Source organism: Protopterus annectens, chromosome 12.part0 (assembly GCF_019279795.1).
Source record: "Protopterus annectens isolate FY-2018-M chromosome 12.part0, PAN1.0, whole genome shotgun sequence".
In the NCBI taxonomy this organism is placed as follows: Eukaryota; Metazoa; Chordata; order Ceratodontiformes; family Protopteridae; genus Protopterus; species Protopterus annectens.
Genome location: NC_056746.1, coordinates 797,018,927 through 797,038,098, shown reverse-complemented (window position 1 = coordinate 797,038,098; position 19,172 = coordinate 797,018,927). Strand labels below are relative to the sequence as shown.

The 19,172-nt window shown below is 42.3% G+C and overlaps 1 protein-coding gene across 4 annotated transcripts in view; it reads right to left on the bottom strand.

The window, feature by feature from the left end:
* The window catches only part of ARHGAP21 (Rho GTPase activating protein 21), a 2,418,417-nt gene that overhangs the window by 167,503 nt on the left and 2,231,742 nt on the right, over positions 1-19,172 (bottom strand). For all 4 annotated transcript variants that reach the window (XM_044089838.1, XM_044089836.1, XM_044089837.1 and 1 more), the window contains one exon: positions 14,637-14,675. In XM_044089838.1, coding sequence (XP_043945773.1) covers positions 14,637-14,675 — 39 coding nt within the window. The remainder of the gene's footprint in view (positions 1-14,636; positions 14,676-19,172) is intronic.

Here is a 19,172-nt window from a genome sequence, read left to right as displayed (position 1 = left end):
AGTAACTGCGGCCCTGCAGGAGGCCTCTAAAGAATCAAAACCACATTGCAAAGTATGCTTTTCAGCTGTATGCAATAATTCCTGCAATTCCTTATTTTCTGCACATTCTGAGATCAACATTATTTTCTGTTTCAACAATCCCATAACATGTTGTTGGTACTTAAGCATATGAAATTGACAATTTAAAGCCCTGATTGCCAGGGTTGCAGATGTATAAACCTTTTTTCCCCATCTGTCCAGTGCCCTAGAATCCATGTCAGAGGGGGTAGGGTTTTTTGCTGTTGAGGCCTTAACTCCCTTTGGACCCTGTGAAATAGTTTCAGGATCAGCAGCAGGGTTTCTAAATAAAAATTTATGTGAGTCGGGGACTCTGTAATATCTGTCAGGCTTACTGGGAGCTGAAGGTAAGGAGTCAGGGGTCAAGCTTGACTCCGAAAACACATCATCCACAATGGCAAAAACGGGGGGAATGGCTAAAGGCTTGTGCTGAGGGAGAAGGAAATCCCTGAGCCTCTTTTTTGATTCTGAGAAGTCTTGACTCTCCCAGTGAAAATATTCCCTCAAAGTATGCAAGGTTTCTCCAAATGAATAATCCTCAGGAGGAGATGCAGATGGAATAGACTCCTCAGCATCAGAATCCTCATAGGGAGATATAGATAATTCCTGATCAGAAGAGGAATCAGGAGAAATAGAAACTTGATCTGAAGATTCATAATCAGTGTCTTGCCTAAGCCTCTTATCTGGAGGGGGATGGATACCTCTGATCAAGGTAATAAGGTCTTCAGCCATTTTGATCATTTGTTTTTTAGGCATAGAGGCTTGTGCACGTGGCTCATGCGTCGGTCTTTTAGGTTTAGAAGTTGCTTTTGTCTTTGGTTTTGCAGCTCTCGTCGGTTTGATGTACAAAAGTTGAGGTCTGAATACACCCTCAAAAGCTGGTGCCTGCTCAGCGGCTCCTGATCCATCCGAGGGAGATGCATCCATCGGTCCAATACCTTGAGTATCTTGCAGCATGCCGGACTCCACATGGGTGTCGGTAGAGGCCTGCGACTCGAAGGTAGCGGGTGTCAGGGAAATGAAAACTCGGGTAGCAGAAACTCAGCCTGATTTGGGAACAGGAATGACGATCTCTTAAGTAAAAGAAAATGCTAAAGGACAGTAAAAGACTAAGAGAAGGTGTGTAAGTGGGCGGTGGAGATGGAGTTAGGTTCTCTTCTTTTACTGCACTCAATTAAACCCTTTTCATGTAATACGTTAGTAAATCAGGAAACAGCTGCTCATTCCATTTAATGTTTGCCAGTTCCCCCATTACATTTCACAGCTTCTCAGTCAACTGAGAGTATTTCATCAAACTACGCATTAAAAATTGGCAAAAAGAAAAAAAAAATGTCTTACATGTGAGCAAGGTCATCACATCTCATTTCCAGGGTGTCTTCACTTTACTTAATACAAGCAACTCCAAGGTCATACAACCTTAGAGTACGATGATTAGTTTCAACTAAACAGTCCAGCAATGAGCTGGGAATCACTGAACCAATAAAAAAGGTTCCTTCCTTGTCAATCCAAGTTCTTTTAGGGCAACTCCAAAACCATCAGGGGAATTAGGGTCGAAGTTTATATAGCATTACTAATGAAGTGGACAGAAGGTGATATTAACTGATGAACAAGAAGAAAGTACAGTTGTGTACACTTACCATAAATGTAGATGTTCGAGTGTATTCACTGTTGCAGTCATCACCTATGGGTTATCCCTGCTGTGGCAGCCCTCGGCCGGCCCAAACACCAGTCAATGTTTTTCTGCATCAGCTGTTGTCGCTTGCAGCCTGACATCAGGTCGTCAGTGCTATAAAGGAAGGCAGCTGACGCCATTACATCAGTTTTACTTGCCCTAACCAGTCAGAGGCCCAAGTAAATATGGTAAAGTGGTCCTGGTGGCTAAAAGCCACCGTTAGAAACGTAGGTCTCCCTGAAGAAAGAAGATATATATGGGGGAAGGAGGGTGGGAAACCAGGACTGCAACAGTAAATGCACTTGAACATCTAAATTTATGGTAAGTGTACACAACTGTACTATGTTCTTCATGTTTCACTGTTGCAGTCATCACATGTGGGAGGATTTCCAAATCTGAGGAGAGGGGTGGTAGGATTAGTAAGAGACCTAGGAATGGGTCATCATGCCCTCTAAAACTGCAGAGGTAAAACCTGCCCTAGCCTTAGAAACTAGAGGTAGGTGGTAATGCTTGGTAAAGGTATGGAGAGAAGTCCAGGTGGCAGCTTCTAGGATGTCCCTGGTGGGAACTCCTCTGAGGAATGCTGTGCAAGTGGAGGCTGCCCTAGTGGAATGGGTTCGAATAGACTTGGGGTGGGGGTTCCCATGTAATCTATAGCAGAAATGGATACAGTGTGATATCCATTTAGAAATGACTTGTTTGGAAATGGGCTTCTCCTTTGCCCCTGGGGCAAAGCTGACAAGTAGTTGGTCTGTTTTCCTGAAGGGTTTAGTACAGTCCAGATTGTATCTGAGCTGTCTGTGCACGTCTTGTGAGTGCAGAATTCTTTCCCTCTTGTTTTGAGGGTTAGGAAAGAAGGTGGGTAGATGTATGGCCTGGTTGAGAGTTACATTAGATACCACCTTGGGCATAAAGGAGGGATTAGTCGTCAGGGAGACCCTGTTTGCATGGAAGATGATGAAGGGTTCAATGGCCATCAGTGCCTGAAGTTCTGAAACCCTTCTGGTTGAGGTGATATCTATGAGAAAAGCAGTCTTCCAGGAGAGGTATCTTAGTTCTGCTGAAGCAGCAGGTTCGAAGGGTGGTAAAGTAAGTTTTTCCAAAACATAATTCAGGTTCCATGCTGAAGTGGATGGCCTTCTGTGAGGTCTGATATTACAAGCCCCTCTGTGGAATTGTTTAATCAAAGGATGGGAAAACAGGGGCTGTTCTGTATCAAAATGAGCTGAACTGGCTGAGGCGTGGATTTTAATAGAGGAGAAGGAGAGGCCACTATTAAGTAGCTCCGCTAGGTAGTCCAGGATAAGAGGAATGGGAGGTTGTGTGGTACTGCCCCCTCTGGACTGGCTCCAGGAGCAGAATCTTTTACATTTTCCTGTGTAAGATTTTCTAGTGCTGGGTCTTCTGACCTCTGTGATAATGTCTAGGAGCGGTTTGCTTAACAGGGGCCCCTTGTTTGCCTTTAGAGTATTAGCCATGCTGATAGTTTGAGAGTCTGCAAGTCGGGGTGCAGCATCCCCCCCCCACCTAAGTTAAGAGGTCTGAGATCAGGGGAAGCTGCCTGGGAGGCTGTAAGGTCAGGCTGCACATTAAGGGGTAGCATTGTTGTCTGGGCCAGTCTGGAGCAATGAGGATAGCCTTTGGTCTCTCCTCCCTTATTTTGATCAGTACCATGGGAATAAGAGGCAGAGTAGGGAATGCATGCACAAAGAGCGTGTTCCAGGGTAAGGTCATGGCATCCACCTTCCACGCTAGGTGGTGATACTCCCTGGTACAGAGGTTTTTTAGCTGATGGTTGAGATGCGAAGCAAAGAGATCCACCTCCGGAGTTCCCCACGCCTGAGTGATTTGTAAAAAGATTTTTCTGTGGAGCTGCCATTCGCGGGGGTCCAGTAAGTTTCTGCTTTAGTAGTCTGCCAGGGTGAGTGAAAAGAGGGCAGATGATGTCACTGAGAGTTTTTGCCATAGAGAGTAGGTATTGGGCTATCAAGTGTAGTTCAATGGAAGAGGCTGTCAGCCAGAGTCTCATGCCTAGCCTGCACAGAGGGTAAGATTGGGTCCCTCCCTGTCTGTTGATGTACCACATTACTGTGGTGGTGTCTGTTTTGATAAGGAGAACCCCTGGCTTGAAATGGGATTTAAAGAACGTCAGAGCCTTTTGTACTGCCATCATTTCCTTCTGGCTGATGTGTAAGGGAAGGTGTTGGGCATCCCAAAGATCTTGGGTGCACCTGTCTTCTAGGTGAGCGCCACAAGCTATGTCTGAGGTGTCGGTGGTAATGGTCTACCCAGTTGGGTGGAGGGTGATGGAAAGATCCTTGTTCTGGGTACAAGCCCCTACCCACCTAAGAAAATCAGCCCTTGCACAGGGATCAGAGGGAGAGACGTCTCTAGAGGTTGAGAGTGCTGGCACCAAAGGTTCTTTAGGTATCACTAAAGTTTTCTCATGTAAAGCCTGGCCAGAGGAATTAGAAGGATGCAAGACGCCATGTACCCCAAGGCTTGTAGGAACTTCTTCACAGTGAGGTGACTTCTGGAAGCCAGCTGGATAAAATAGAGAGGCAGGAAGCTCTGCTTTTCTGGGGATAGGAAGGCAATTTAGGATGCTGTGTCCAGCAGTGCTTCCAAGAAAATGATCTTCCTGAAGGGTGTTTGCTTTGATTTCTTCTCATTGATGGTGTACCCTAAGGAGGTTATTAGGAGGGTTTTGACAAAGAGGGGGTCCTTGAGGAGCTTTTCTTTGCAATCTACCTGAATGAGGCAGTTGTCCAGATAAGGGTAAATATGTATATTTTTCTGTCTGCAAAAGGATATGGCCAGGGCTAAGCGTTTGGTGAATACCCTGGGAGAAGTAGATAAGCCAAAGGGTAGCACAGAGAATGGAAAGTGTTGTGAGCCTGCTCTGAAGCAAAGGAATTTCCTGCAGGATTCCCTTATGGGGATGTGGAGGCAGGCATCTTTTAGATCTAGGGTAACTAACCAGGCATTTTTTGTCAGCATAGGCAGCAACTGCTGCAAAGTTAGCATTCTGAATTTGGGGACCACCAGGAAGGTGTTCAGAATGGATAGATCCAAGATGGGGTGTCAAGTGCCTCTTTTCTGGGAACAAGGAATAATCTGGAATAAAAGCCTTTTCCTGTTTGATCTGAGAGGACAGGTTCTACTGCCCCTTGGGATATGATAGTTTGGACTTGTTTCAATGCCTCTGCCCAGTGATTTGGAGGTAAGTCTGGGTACCCTCTTGGAATTTGGAGTTCATTGAAAGAGAATTTGTATCCCTGAAAAATGACCTTTAACACACATTGGTCTTTTGTTACAAAAAGCCAATTTTCTTTGCAGAGGGAGAGCCTTCCTCCTAGTTTTTGGTGAGTGAAAAGAGGGCAGAGAGGGGAAAGGAAGTCATTGAGAGTTTTTGCCATAGAGGGATGGCTTAGAAGTCCCTGCCTTTGGAGTGTAGTGGTCCACTGTTTGGTTCTATGTTGTTCCTGGGATAGGAGTCTGGGTGGTCTGTCCCTGCGGGGCTTACCTTGTCCCTGTCTGCTAGGTGCAGGAAAGGACCAGTGTTTTGAGGGAAAATTCCTGCTGAACCTAGGAGGTTGTAGCTGAAGGAAATCTTCTACTGTTTGCATAGATTTTACTTTGTCTTCCATCTTTTTAAGCACCTCTTCTGCTTTTACTACAAACATGCGGTCCTCATCCAAGGGTGCATCAAGTAATTTAGATTTGACATGATCAGGGAGAGGTTGTTCCTTCAACCATACATGTCTCTTAATGACAGATTTTGACACTGCTGCCCTCCTTGAGGCTTCCAGGGCATCATTTCCAGTGTAATGAGTGTTTAGCCACTTGACAAGTAGAGTGCAGTAAATCTGCTAACACTTTCGAATTGGCACAGTCAGGAAAGGTTGAAATATTTTGTTTTAATAGTTCCAAAGTGTACTGTTGATATTTTAACATGTAGAACTGACAGTCAAGTGCTCTGACAGCTAAGGTTGCAGAGGTGTATACTTTTTTACTCCATCTATCCAGAGCTCTGGAGTCCTTGTCAGATGGAATAGGATTATTTGCAGAACCAGCCTTAGCTCCTTTTGATCCCTGTGTAATGCCCTCCGGGTCTGCAGCAGGATTTCTGTACAGGTATTTGTGAGAATCCGGTACTCTGTAATACCGGTCAGGTTTTCTGGGAGCAGGTCTGAGGGTGCCAGGAGTTAAGCTGGATTCATGGAAGACATTATCAACTACCTCTAAGATTGGAGGGATGGCCAAGAGTCTGTGCTGGGGCAGGTCTAGAAACTATCTTAGTCTTTTCTTAGACTGAGGGAAGTCCTGGGATTCCCAGTGGAAATGTTCCCGGAGGGTGTGAAGGGTTTCTCCAAAGGAAAGATCTTCTGGTGGGGAGGCAGAAGGAATGGATTCCTCTGCATCTGAATCCTCATAAGCAGTCAGAGGTTGTTGTTCCTCTTCAAAACCTGAATAATCAGACTGCTCAGAATCCTGTTCTGTCAGTATTTCAGGAGAAAGGTCTCTTTTCCTTTTATAAGGTGTGGCCTGACTACCCCTGGTAAGGGTGATAAGATCCTCTGCCATTTTAAGCATTTGAGCTTGGGGTGGTGGAGCAGGAGTAAAATGGTGGCTAGGAGTGGCCTTGCTTTTAGGCCTAAGATTATCCATCGGTCTGAGAGAAACGGTAGCCGGAGTAAAAGACGTCATTTTTTGTCTAGATTCGGTAGTGCAAAAAACTTCCTCAGAAGCCAGTGCCTGCATCGCAGCTCCGGACCCAACCAAGGCAGAGACAACCAAAGGCTCAAAACACAAAGAAGATTTCTGTCGCATACCAGACTCCAAAAGGGTCTCAGGAGAGACCTGTGAAGGTATCAAATCGGGCATCAGGGGCTGCGAAGGCGCCTCACTAAATTCTGGAGAACTGACAACCTGCTTAGCGACAGAGTCGTCGGAAGGCTTAGCCTTGTGTGGTCTGTCTTTACCTTTATGTTTTTTCGGAATGTCTTTGGATTGTTGGCTGACAGACGCCATTTCGGAATGCGAAGACAGAAGATGAAAATACCTGGCTACAATAAGAGCTCTATGATGAATGGTTCTTGTGTTAAAGAGGGCACAGAACTGGCAACAGGGGACGTTGTGGCTGGCCCTAAACAAGTGATGCAGTATGAATGGAAGTCTCTGTGTGGTATTTGCTTTCCACAGGCAAGACAATTGTTAACTTTTTCGGACATCAGTTAGTGCAAGAAAACATGATCCCCAATGGGGTACTTAGCTTTAGACGTTGTCAGCTGTAATTCAAACTCTGGTAGTGACCGACCGGCACACTTGCAAACTGCTTTTGTTACGGGCTCCACGCCAAGAAAGACTGATGTAATGGTGTCGGCTGCCTTCCTTGATAGCACTGATGACCTGACGTCAGGCAGCAAGCGATGTCAGCCGACGCAGGAAAATACTGACTCTGGTATTTGGGCCGACCGAGGGCTACCACAGTAGGGATAACCCAAAGGTGATGACTGCAACAGTGAAACGTGAAGAACATCAGTAATACTTGGGAAGGTAAAACAAACACAGTGATCAAGTAACCAACTTTACTAGAAGTAAACAACTGGAACTGAGATCTTTAGAAAGAGTAGGAGCAAATTACATATGAAAAATGGGAATTGTAGGATCAATACATGCAGAGGAGGAATGAGGTTTAAAAGAAGGCAGGATTTGAATGAGCTATGTAATGGTTGACTAACAATGACTGTATATGTTAAAAGTGATGTATAATGTTTACGGCTTCAGTTGTGTTGGCATGGTTTGAAATGTATAATGCCTGCAACTGAGATTGTGTCGCTAAGGTTTACTGTCATTTATATAAATCTGATCCAATCAGGATGAAGAGAAGGTAAACAAAGTACTTACAAAATACACCCATAAGTTTTACAATACAGACATCCTAATACCTTCTTCCTTTTTGATGATTTTTGCACACTGCACCCCCCCCCCCCCAAAGAATGGCAGCAATGTATTTTATGGTGATTTTCCCATTCTTATACCCACTACAGACATTAACGTCTGTTCCAGAAAAATTTAACCGTGTGAAAGCTAAAAGAAGCCTCACATACACTATGTATCACTACTCTTCATATAAATGTTAAAGCCTGTCTTTTAAATTGCATCTTATCTTACCTGCATTGTAAATAATACCAGATCTTCTGATAAGCCCCTATGTTACCACAGTTTTGAAAGCTAGATAACAAGGGAAAAACCAAAACCCTCAGGTTTCTTACTGGGATGAAGATTTACTCCTTTGGCAAATACAAACTTTTTAGCTATCATAAAAATTGTCAGCATATCAAATGTAAACTTCTTTCCCTGAGGAAGGGAGGTTGGCATAGCATTTAGATCAGCAGAGTACCTGCACATTTATACTTCTCTTGGTTGGGAAGGAGAGATATGCAAATCTGTCAAAACATGCAGTCTTACACCCCTCTAAGAGGATGAGGATTGGCTCAAGCACTAGCCCCCACCCCAGCAAAGAAAGAATGCGGTCTTTGGGTGTTCAGTTCTTTTAACCCCTGTCAGCTCACAGATATTTTACAGTCATGTCAGAAAACAAGGACAGCAGCTCCACTGGCAAAAATCGAACTATTTGCCAATGGGATGGACAGCATTAGACACTTCGATCCTAACTACGGTTGCTACCCTTCTGTTTTTCCCCAGGAGTGTCCAGAAATCAATAGGACACTCCAGTTCTCCGGTTCTCACTCTGCAACTCCAGAAAGAGAGAGCAAGAGTGAGAGCATCCACCTCAGTCAGGCTGTGTCAGCGCATCTTCCTCTGACAAAAAAAAAATGACACTGCCATCTTGGTGGTTGATTGGCTGCTTGCTGCATGGGGAGGAATCGCAGCAAGCAGTCAATCAACATGTCTTACTGGCTAGTATATGCTCAGAGAAAGCCCGCAAAAATTAAGATATAAAAAGCGGTGCTTTGAGCAATACTGTCTGTTGCCTGCCAAGCCCTTTCGAAAGTTGAAGAAGGAGAAGGAAGACGAAAGAAGTGAGGTTTCCGAAGCTTTCCTTACTTGCTGAGCCTGTGACCGTCTGTTGCATCGTATGGCTAGCTGCTGTGCTAGTGCCAGAAGGACTGAGATTTATCTACTGATCGCCATGCACCATGGTGGAAGAGGATCTTCAGATCAGATTCGTGTGGATTGTTGGCTGCCTGGTGGTCTTCTTGTGCCCTAGCCTGCTACTCTTGAAGGTTGCTGCTGGCGGGATTCGAGGAAGGGAAGGTTGAGAGCGGGACTCAGGAGACGAAGCAGACCTGCTTGCTTCTGGGATTAATTTAAGAGCAGTACTGTTGTATCAGTACTTTTGCTGCTGCCCTGCTGTTAGCGACACTGAGCCCTTTTTTGCCCTGCCTGCTGTTTGTTTGCTCAGCCTCTGCACGGAATAGTCAGTTTGTGTTGTACCATGTTCCTAAGATTGTCTAAGGAGCCTGCTGCTTTTCTGGAGGTAAATGGAATTTAATATTTACTTGAAAGATTTTCAAAGGTTTAGTGTGGTCTGGAATGAGATACTGCTAGCACAGATATTAATGAATTTTGTAAATATTAAATTTACATTAATTCATTAGCTGCGCTGGCACTATCTCATTCATTAATAGTGATAACTGATTTGTATATGATGCTTGGGTTATAACTGTATCTATATATAGCAAGGGTTGGTTTGGCTGTTTACTGCAGTTATTTTAATGATTTTTTTTATTTTTCATGTGGGTGCACTTTGATGTTACAGTGAATATATGACTGATTTGTATAAGATTCTTGCATCTGTAGAACTGTCATTTCTCTAGTTTGTCTTAACTGCTATGTTTACCTTGATCTTTGTTTTCTAGGGTATACCGTTTATACCAAGGCTTATTTTGGCTGTTTTTACTGCAATGTTTTAAATCTTTCTAGGGTATACTGTCTATACCAAGGCTTAGTTTAGCTGTTTTTACTGCAATGTTTTAAATCTTTCATGTGGTTTTGTACTTTGATGTTACAGTGAGTATATAATGACTACATGACTTGTTGTATAAGATGTTTGACTGTAGAACTGCCATTTAGTCTGTCATCACCATGTTTACCTTGATCTATGTTTTTCATTCTAGGGTGTACTGTCTTGGGTATATAGTAAGGCTTAATGTAGCTGTTTTTACTTTGTTTTTCTTTGAGACTGTCAATATTATCTCTGGCACTATCTCATTCATTAATAGTGATAACAAATGATTTGTATACGATGCTTGGGTTATAACTATCTATATATATATATATATATATATATATATATATATATATATATATATATAGCAAGGGTTGGTTTGGCTGTTTAACTGCAAAGCTATTTTAATGACTTTTTATTTTTCATGTGGGTGCACTTTGATGTTACAGTGAATATATGATTGATTTGTATAAGATTATTGCATCTGTAGAACTGCCATTTCTTTAGTTTGTCTTAACTGCTATGTTTACCTTGATCTGTGTTTTCCAGGGTATACCGTCTATACCAAGGCTTAGTTTGGCTGTTTTTACTGCAATGTTTTAAATCTTTCTAGGGTATACCAAGGCTTAGTTTGGCTGTTTTTACTGCAATGTTTTAAATCTTTCATGTGATTTTGTACTTTGATGTTAAAGTGAGTATATAATGACTACATGACCTGTTGTATAAGATGCTTTGACTGTAGAACTGCCATTTCTAGTCTGTCATCACCATGTTTACCTTGATCTATGTTTTTCATTCTAGGGTGTACTGTCTTGGGTATATAGTAAGGCTTAATGTAGCTGTTTTTACTTTGTTTTTCTTTGAGACTGTCAATATTTTATGTGGTTTTGAACTTGTCACAGTGAATATATACTGAATATTTTATTTTATTAAATATGTTTAAACCTTTCACTGTGGTGTAGGGATTTAAGTTTCGAGAATACTTGCATATTTACTTAGTGACACTGTGAGCCACTCTACCTCGCCGTTGGGTCAAATGGTAAGATTGGACACTTTTTTGTTGGGGCCTTAAAGTGGCTGATAAGGAGTAGGTGGCAATAATTACTTTTATAGTCTGGGGAAAAGGGGACATAGTTACTAAACCTGTGCCAGCCTTTCCCGTGTGTTTGTAAATCAGACGGAAATTTACAGTACAGTAAACTGTAATGTAACACCTAAAACTAATGTTTCTGTGTCTCTAGCACAGCCTAGTGTAGGTTTCTTGCCTAGGTTGAAAGGTATTGTTTAGAACAAAATGGACAGATTTTGCCTCACTGTTATCATACTGCGTGGATTTCTACCAGATGATACAGGTTTTAAGTTGCTAAATATTTTTGTTAGGCTTCTAAGAAACTGCATGGCCTGTTCTAGGATTACAGTATTTAAAAGTCTGATTTTTGAGCCGTCTCTACGCAAGTTATTACTGTTGCAGCCAGAGGGTATTATGATTGCTGAGCTACATAATTCATCTTTATCGTGTCTGCTTCTGCCTTTCATTGCTTGACCTTCACCGTTAATTTTTCGTGTGGAGTCTCACTTTTTCACGTTTTTTTCCTTATACCAACTTGGTATTGCCAGGGTGCGAAAGTCTGGAGATTCACATGTGAATGTGATCAACTCTGGCTACTGATTGACACAAGCCCCACCAGGCACTGGTGTTGGTCAAGTGTGATTTTTGTATTAACAGCTGTTTCGGTTTATTGTAGTGTTGTTGAGCAAGGATCCTGCATGAATCATGCTTGGGAAAAGGTCAACGGATCAAGAGGTTGAAAGCATGTCTCCAAAGAAGTTTATCTGCAGTTATAATAAGGTATGGGAGCAAAACTACTCATGGGTGCTACCTGTTCCAAATGCAGATGCCATGGCAAAGTGCATATCCTGTGGAATAATTTTCACTGTAAAATGGGATGGGGAAAAGGCACTGAAAAGCCACCAGAAGTCAGACAAACATCAGCAAAGCCTTCAGCTTCAAAGGCAGAACCTTGTAATGATGTTTATTCAGCCACGTAATGCAACCAGTGAAGCTTCCAAACTGACTGCAGCTGAAGTGACAGCAGTCTACCATGGAGTGAAACACGGTCACTCATATGTATCCATGGACTGTGGAGGTAAGCTGGCACTGACAGTTTTCCTTGATTCTAATTTGGCTTCATAATTCAGCTGTGGGAAGACAAAATTTGAGAGTATTGTCATGAATATACTTGCACCTCATTCAGAGGAGCTCCTTCTGAAATTCCTATTTCTCAGTGGGATCAGATGCATCCAATAAAGGGAACAGAAAAATGTTCGCTTTGGTTATTCAGTTCTTCACTCACACCCATGGCACATAACGGAAATGTCTGGATTTCTACAAGGATCATAATGAAAGAGCTGAATGTATCTTTAAAAAAATAAAGGACATCCTTGTCCAGAAAGGACTCCAAGTACAAAACATTGCTAGCTATGCTGCAGACAATGCCTCTGTTAATTATGGAAAGCAGAGATCTATTTTTAAAAATTTGAAATCAGAGGTGCCTCACATCATTGCAGTAAACTGTTTATGCCATGTTATACACAACTGTGCCAAGCATGCAAGCAAGTCCCTTGCAAAGTTTGAAGTGGAGACTCTGGTTTTGAAAATATATAGTGAGTTTTCAACATCTGCTAAAAAATGGCACTGTTGAAAGACATCTATTCCTTTCTAGACCAGGACTTTAAGGAAATCATGCAGCATGTTGCAACAAGGTGGCCGTCTTTGTTCCCAGCTGTTGCAAGGCTGGCCGAATGCTGGCTTGCTATTAAAAGTTATTCTATTAGTCAAGGGCCTGAGGACGGTCACCCCTTTATCTGGAAATTTGTGGAGGCTGATGCGGATGGCATCAGTGGGGATATCTTGGAGGCAGAGTGCTACATACATTTCATGCACTACATCCTGCAGGTATTCCACAAGTCTATAGAAAAGCTGGAAAGTAACACTCTCTCTCTGCTCCTGAGTTGTACACAGTGATGAAAAGTCTTAAAGATGAGTTGCAGAGAAGGCTAGATGACCAATTCTTTGGTTCTATAGTTTCATCTACCTTACAGCACTTTACTCCAGCTGTTGCACAGCAGGTCTGTAGGAACTTCTGTGATTTTTACAGTAAAGGACTTTATTACCTACAGAAGTGGTTTGACTAAGTCCCTTTAAAGCTATGCAGGTTCTCAGCCTCCAACATCCTGTAACATGGCCAGAACTGCATACAGTTGCAGACCTCTTCAAATTGGACGTGGACATTGAAGCACTTTACTCAGACTACTGCACTTTAACTGCTGCATTGCCAGCCCTGTTACAGATGACAGAGGCATCTGTACGTGATCGCTGGGTGACATTTTTTAGTAAAGCTCCAGACTGCAAGCCACTTTACAGACTGGTGCAGTTTGCCCTTTCAATCCCCCCCCAGCAATAGCTTTGTGGAAAAGGTTTTTTCACTTATGGGGAATGCGTGGACTGATACAAGAAATAGAATTGCTTGTGTCTCTTTTGAAGGCAGAGTTGCAAGTCAAGCTAAACTTTGACATGAGTTGTTCACAATTTTATTCATTTGTGAAAAATAACCAGCCATTACTTGAGGCTGCTACATCAAATGCCAAATATAGCTTCAAGTATAAGCAATGATTTCTGGCAAAATTGTGAAGACACTTTATACAATTGCTTTTCTTCAAGTGCTGGCATTTTTGTACTGTTGTGTGTAGTGAACCCTTAATGTACTGCTTTGAATGAATTACTGTTTGTACTATTGTGTGTAGTGAACCCTTTATGTACTGCTTTGAATTAATTATTGTTTTTATATCCAAGTAATTCCATTTAAGTACTACCTACATGTGATATCAGACTTGTGCTGAAGGGTTAGTTTTCCCATGCTTGTGATGTACTGTTGCATGTAGTAAATCCTTGAATGAAGTATTTCTAAATAAAGTTTTTAAATTTACTTCTGACTTGTTGCATATTTTTCTATTTAGTGGTAACTATGTGATATTCAACTTGTGCTGAAGGGTGCTAGAGCAAAGGGGCATGCCAATTACAGGGAATGGGTGTGGCTTGATTATGCATGGGGTGTGGCTTGTTTCTCAGGAAATGGCACAATAGAAAGGTGGCAACCCTAATTCTAACATCAGTCTGCCATCTAACATTAAACTTTAAAAAATACAAATCTGTCTGATCTACTATTAAAATATACTTTTATACAAAAGATACATAAGAAATTAAACAACAAGAATACAAACTTGTATACAGCAATAAAGCACTCAGTCAACCTCTTTTAGGATTTGCTCTTTAGCTATATGGATGCAAGTGCGTCATCAATAAAACAAGCATACATCAGTGAATGGAACTGTACATGTCACTTTCTGCTGTGTTGCCAGGCTTTCCTCCTTAAAAAAAAAAAAAAAAAAAAAAAAAAAAAAAAACCTAGGACAAAGATGATTACATGCTTTGTATTGGTAATGATGGTAAGTGTGCCACGTTCTAAGTGAAAACATGACAAATGGCATAATGAATAAACATGTCCTTCATCCCAGTGCCATTTTGCTGGACAGCCACACTTTGTCACAATAATGGGTGAAAAAGAATTCAGTACTGAATGAAACAGCTAACAGTTTGCAATAAATTCTGAATGCCACATATGGATCAATTTCAAACACCCTGTACAGCATGAACATGGCCTTAGGTACACAGATTACACAAATAGTTGTGTTTTTTCTGAGGTTAGCAATCTGCTAGTTATTACTTGCCTGATTCAACACTTTCAAAAAAGACTGAATATACAATTAATCACAAAATGAATAAAAAATTTCTATAGAAATGATGACTTCTGCATACCAAGTTTTTTGGGTTAGGTAAAAATAACTAAATGTTAGGCAGTTATTACTTACGGTAGGGTCGACATTTCCTTCTGTGAAAAACCAATCATACTAAGGAAAAGAGAAATAAAATATGATCAGACACAATTGAAAAACAGTCTGATATTTTTTAAATCTGTCCCAGTGTTACATACAAAATAAATCACATTGTGTATAGGATAAATGCAACAACTATGCTTTTTGGTTTCATATGTCAAGTATAATAACTTTACTCTTCACTTTTACAATATTAATTAAGACTTAATCACATACTCTCAGTTATGATTTTTAAGTAGCAAATATATCATAAACACAGGTAATGAGACAGACAAGACAGAATTAATGACAGCTTCTTAAAAAATACTTCTTAAAATAAAGAGTTTCCTGCCAGTCATTTTCCATAGCAGCTCTAAACAATTATAGCATTTTCATTTCTCTCAGTTTCTCTATAGTATCTGCACGTGTCTTTTATTAGTCTAACATAAACATACCTACATAATTAAAACTTAGAAAAAAGCAAAGTGCTTACCATAATGGAAGAACTAGATGATCCTCTTCCTCCTCTGAACAGGCAGAACACTACCACTGACCAAAATCCCTGTAGACACCAACCCAAGTCTTTCCCTGGCTTTATTTCCTCCTTTCTTCCATAATGCTTACTGCTTCCCCCTGCTGCTCTAGACTTTGGAAGTCAGTTTGGGACCTTATAGTGATAAATAAAACATACATTAAAAAAAATCTCCCAATACCTCCATTGGATATATATGGAAGAGGATGGACGTCTAATAGTTATGTTGGTCTTGCCCGTCCTCTCCAAACTGGTAGTATGAAGCATCTAACTCAACTACCTATGTGGTTTCTTCCAAGAATCCCTTTTGAGTGTGGTGGTCCCAAAAAGCAGGCCACTGTCACAAATCAATGCTGCCATAAAAGTAGCCCTAGTTGTTTCATGTGTGTTAGCAGTTTACAGTAACTTAACTCCATACTTTTGGTGACAAAAGTTGATGCAGTCCATCATCAGTCACTAAGGTAACCTTAGATACTTTTCATCCCAGCTTGTTGTTTAGAAAACAAATCAACTGCCAATGAATGTCTAGACACTACAACTTGCACTTCCCTTTACTGCTATAATTAAGATAAAAACTGAATGACTGACTACCTGGTTCAGATTTATCTCCACAGCCACCTTGGGCATAAAATAGAAGTTATGTCCTTACCATAACGTTCCATGTGGAGTGTTCATCTCGCCTTTGTTCTTACACATGGGTTCGGAGCCGATCCTCGGCTCCGTGTCGGCCACTTGCAAGCTCTGCATCGAGAAGAAGCTCGAGACAATCTAATACCCACAATCCCCCTCTGCCTTTACCTCAGATCTAGTTTGCAAGCAAACCAGTCTCTAGAGAGAGCACACTCATGCTTACCTCACATATGCACAGAACTAAGAGTCTATATATAAATATATATATAGACACATACACATATATACACATGTTAACTATGTACACAACATCTGCAAAGCAGAAGCAGAATGCCCCAGGCCAGGCACCAAAAATGAACGTTCTTCTTAAGGGAGGGTGGGAATGTAAGAACAAAGGCGAGATGAACACTCCACATGGAACGTTATGGTAAGGACATAACTTCTATATGTGATAGTGTTCAATCTCGCCCGTTGTTCTTACACATGGGTAGCGCCCTAGCTCCTTGTTCCTGAGGAACTCACGGAAGGACGTTCTTGAGCACAGTGGAACCAAAGGTTGCCCTGTCCCTAGAAACCTTGTCTACCTTATAATGAGAAATGAATGTATGTGGCTTAGACCAAGTAGCAGCCGCACAAATAGCGTCTAGTGGTAGGCGGGCTGCATGAGCCAGAGATGTAGACACTGACCTTGTGGAATGTCCTTTGGGTTTGTGTAAAAGAGTTTGATTTGAAGAATCATAGACATAGATTATACAATCCATTAACCACTTAGAAAGAGTTCTTTTGGTAACCGCTAATCCTTTCCTGTTATCAGCAAAGGCCACAAAAAGTTGATCAGTTTTTCTGTGATCTTTTGTTCTATCCAAGTAAAACCTTAGTTGTCTGTGAACATCTAATTTGTGCAACATATACTCCATTTTGTTGGAGTGATTCTTGAAGAAGGTGGGTAATTCAATGGACTGATTAATATTGTTAATAGAACAAACTTTAGGGAGGAAGGATGAATTAGTTCGAAGAGAAACTCTGTCAGAGTGAAAGATCAAATAAGGGTGCTTGATGGAGAGAGCTTGAAGTTCAGATACTCGCCTAGTGGATGTAATGGCTACCAAAAAGAGAGTCTTCCAGGACAAAAATTTTAATGGGCAAGAGGAGGCTGGTTCAAAGGGGGGCAACATTAATTTAGATAACAACAAGTTTAGACTCCAAGGTGACGTAGGCTAACTGGTGGTCTAATATGAAAAACCCCTTTTAAAAAGGCTTTACAAAGTCTGTGGGCCATAACAGGAGCCCCACATTCTTCCACATGGAAATTTGAAATGGCAGCCAATTGAACCCTTAGTGTGGCAGGAGAAGCACCGTGATGGAACAAGTCCGTTAAAAACTCTAATATTTTATTCAAAGGAGCTATAAAAGGATCCACTTGCTGTGTATTCGCCCAGAATACAAATCGCTTCCATTTACTAGAATATGTTTTAGTAGTGGAAGCTTTATGAGAAGCCACCAATATATTCTGAACTGCCGGCGAAAGAAGATCAGACCTGGCTAAGTTGGGAATTGGAGCAACCAAGCTGCTAGATGGAGGGACAAGAGCGGGATGGGGAGCCCCTGACGAGTGAGTCAATAGATCTGGCTCTGGGTCCAGAATCCAGGGTCCCCGAATGCAGTGTGTCTTCAGGAAGGGAAACCAAATTTGACGAGGCCAGAATGGGGCAATGAGGATTATTGTCCTGTGTAGGTTTCTGGCTTTCTGGAGAAACTTTGATATCAGGGGAAATGCGTACAGGAGTCCCGGGGCCAATCGTGAATCAGTGCGTCCCTGGGGACTTCCCCTGGAGGAGGTAATAGGGCAAAGTAGCTCCTGCATTTGGCGTTCATTGGAGACGCAAACAGATCGCAGGAAGGCTGGCCCCACGTGAGAAAAATCCTTTTCGCCACTGACTGTTTCAGGGACCACTCGTGCGGTAACAGAATTGCTCTGCTCAGCCTGTCGGCTATGACGTTGGATGACCCGGGATGTGCGTTGCTATTAGAAAGCGACCCGTGGACTCCGCCCATTGCCAGATTCTCATGGCCTCTCTGCATAGCTGATAGGACTTGGTTCCCCCTTGCTTGTTTATGTACCAGACTACAGACATGTTGTCCATCTGAACTGCAATAGTTCCCAGAGGAAGAAGGGGAGCAAAGTGTTGCAACGCTAGAAACACTGCCCTCAACTCTAGAACATTGATGTGCAGATTGTACTCCAAATTGGTCCATTCGCCTTGGACTGTCTGTCCCTGAAAGATGCCCCCCCACCCTATCAGGGAAGCGTCCGTGGTCACCGTAACTGTAGGCGTGGGTAGCACAAATGGTCTCCCCTTGGAAAGGTTGCACGTTTGAAGCCACCAGTTTAGGTGTGTTTTGCATGTGTTCGTTATAAGAATCTTGTGTGTTAGAGGTAGTTGTTGGAACGACCATTGTGCAAACAGTAGCCATTGTAGGACTCTCATGTGCAGCCTTCCCAAGGGTATTGCAATAAGAGAAGCTGACATGAGTCCCAAAACCTTCAGTACCAGTTTTGCTGGAGATTTCCTGGACAAGAGAAGAAGACGTATGTGAGTCTGAAGTGATAGTATCCTTTCTGGAGGAAGTCTTAGAATTAACTGACGTGTGTTTAATTCCGCTCCTATGAACAAGATATTCTGTGATGGCTGAAGTAAGGATTTTCCGAAGTTTACGGAAATTCCTAGGTGAACACACAGTTGAAGAGTATAGTCTCTGGCCTGTAATAGTTGACGCTGGGTGGTGGCAGAAAGGAGCCAGTCGTCCAGATACGGAAACACCTGGAATCCTTGGCGTCTCAAGTGAGACGCTACCACTGCCATGCATTTGGTGAAGACCCTGTGGGCTGAGGTCAGACCAAAGGGCAGGGCTCGAATTGAAAGTGACTGGCCCCAGCCAGAAGCGCAAATGATCTCTGGATGCCCTGGCCATTTTGATGTGGTAGTATGCATCCTCCAGATCTATTGAGCACATCCAGTCGTCCTTCTGTAAGAATGGAAGGATCGATTGAAGCGTGACCATTCGGAACTTTTCTTTCTTGACGAAGGTATTGAGGTCGCTTAGGTCCAGGATGGGCCTCCAGTCCCGTGTTTTCTTTGGAACTAAAAAGAACCTTGAGTAAGTCCTGAATCCTTGCTGGTCCGCTGGGACTGGTTGGATGACTCTTTTTTCAAGCAGCTTTGAAATTTCTATAGCTGCTGGCTCTGCAGATGGGGTACATCTGGGAGTCTTTTCTTTGGAATGGGATGGGATAGAAAGGGTATGTTGTAACCTCTGGTAACCACGCTCTTTACCCACTTGTCTGTAGATATATTTTGCCAGGCCTGAGG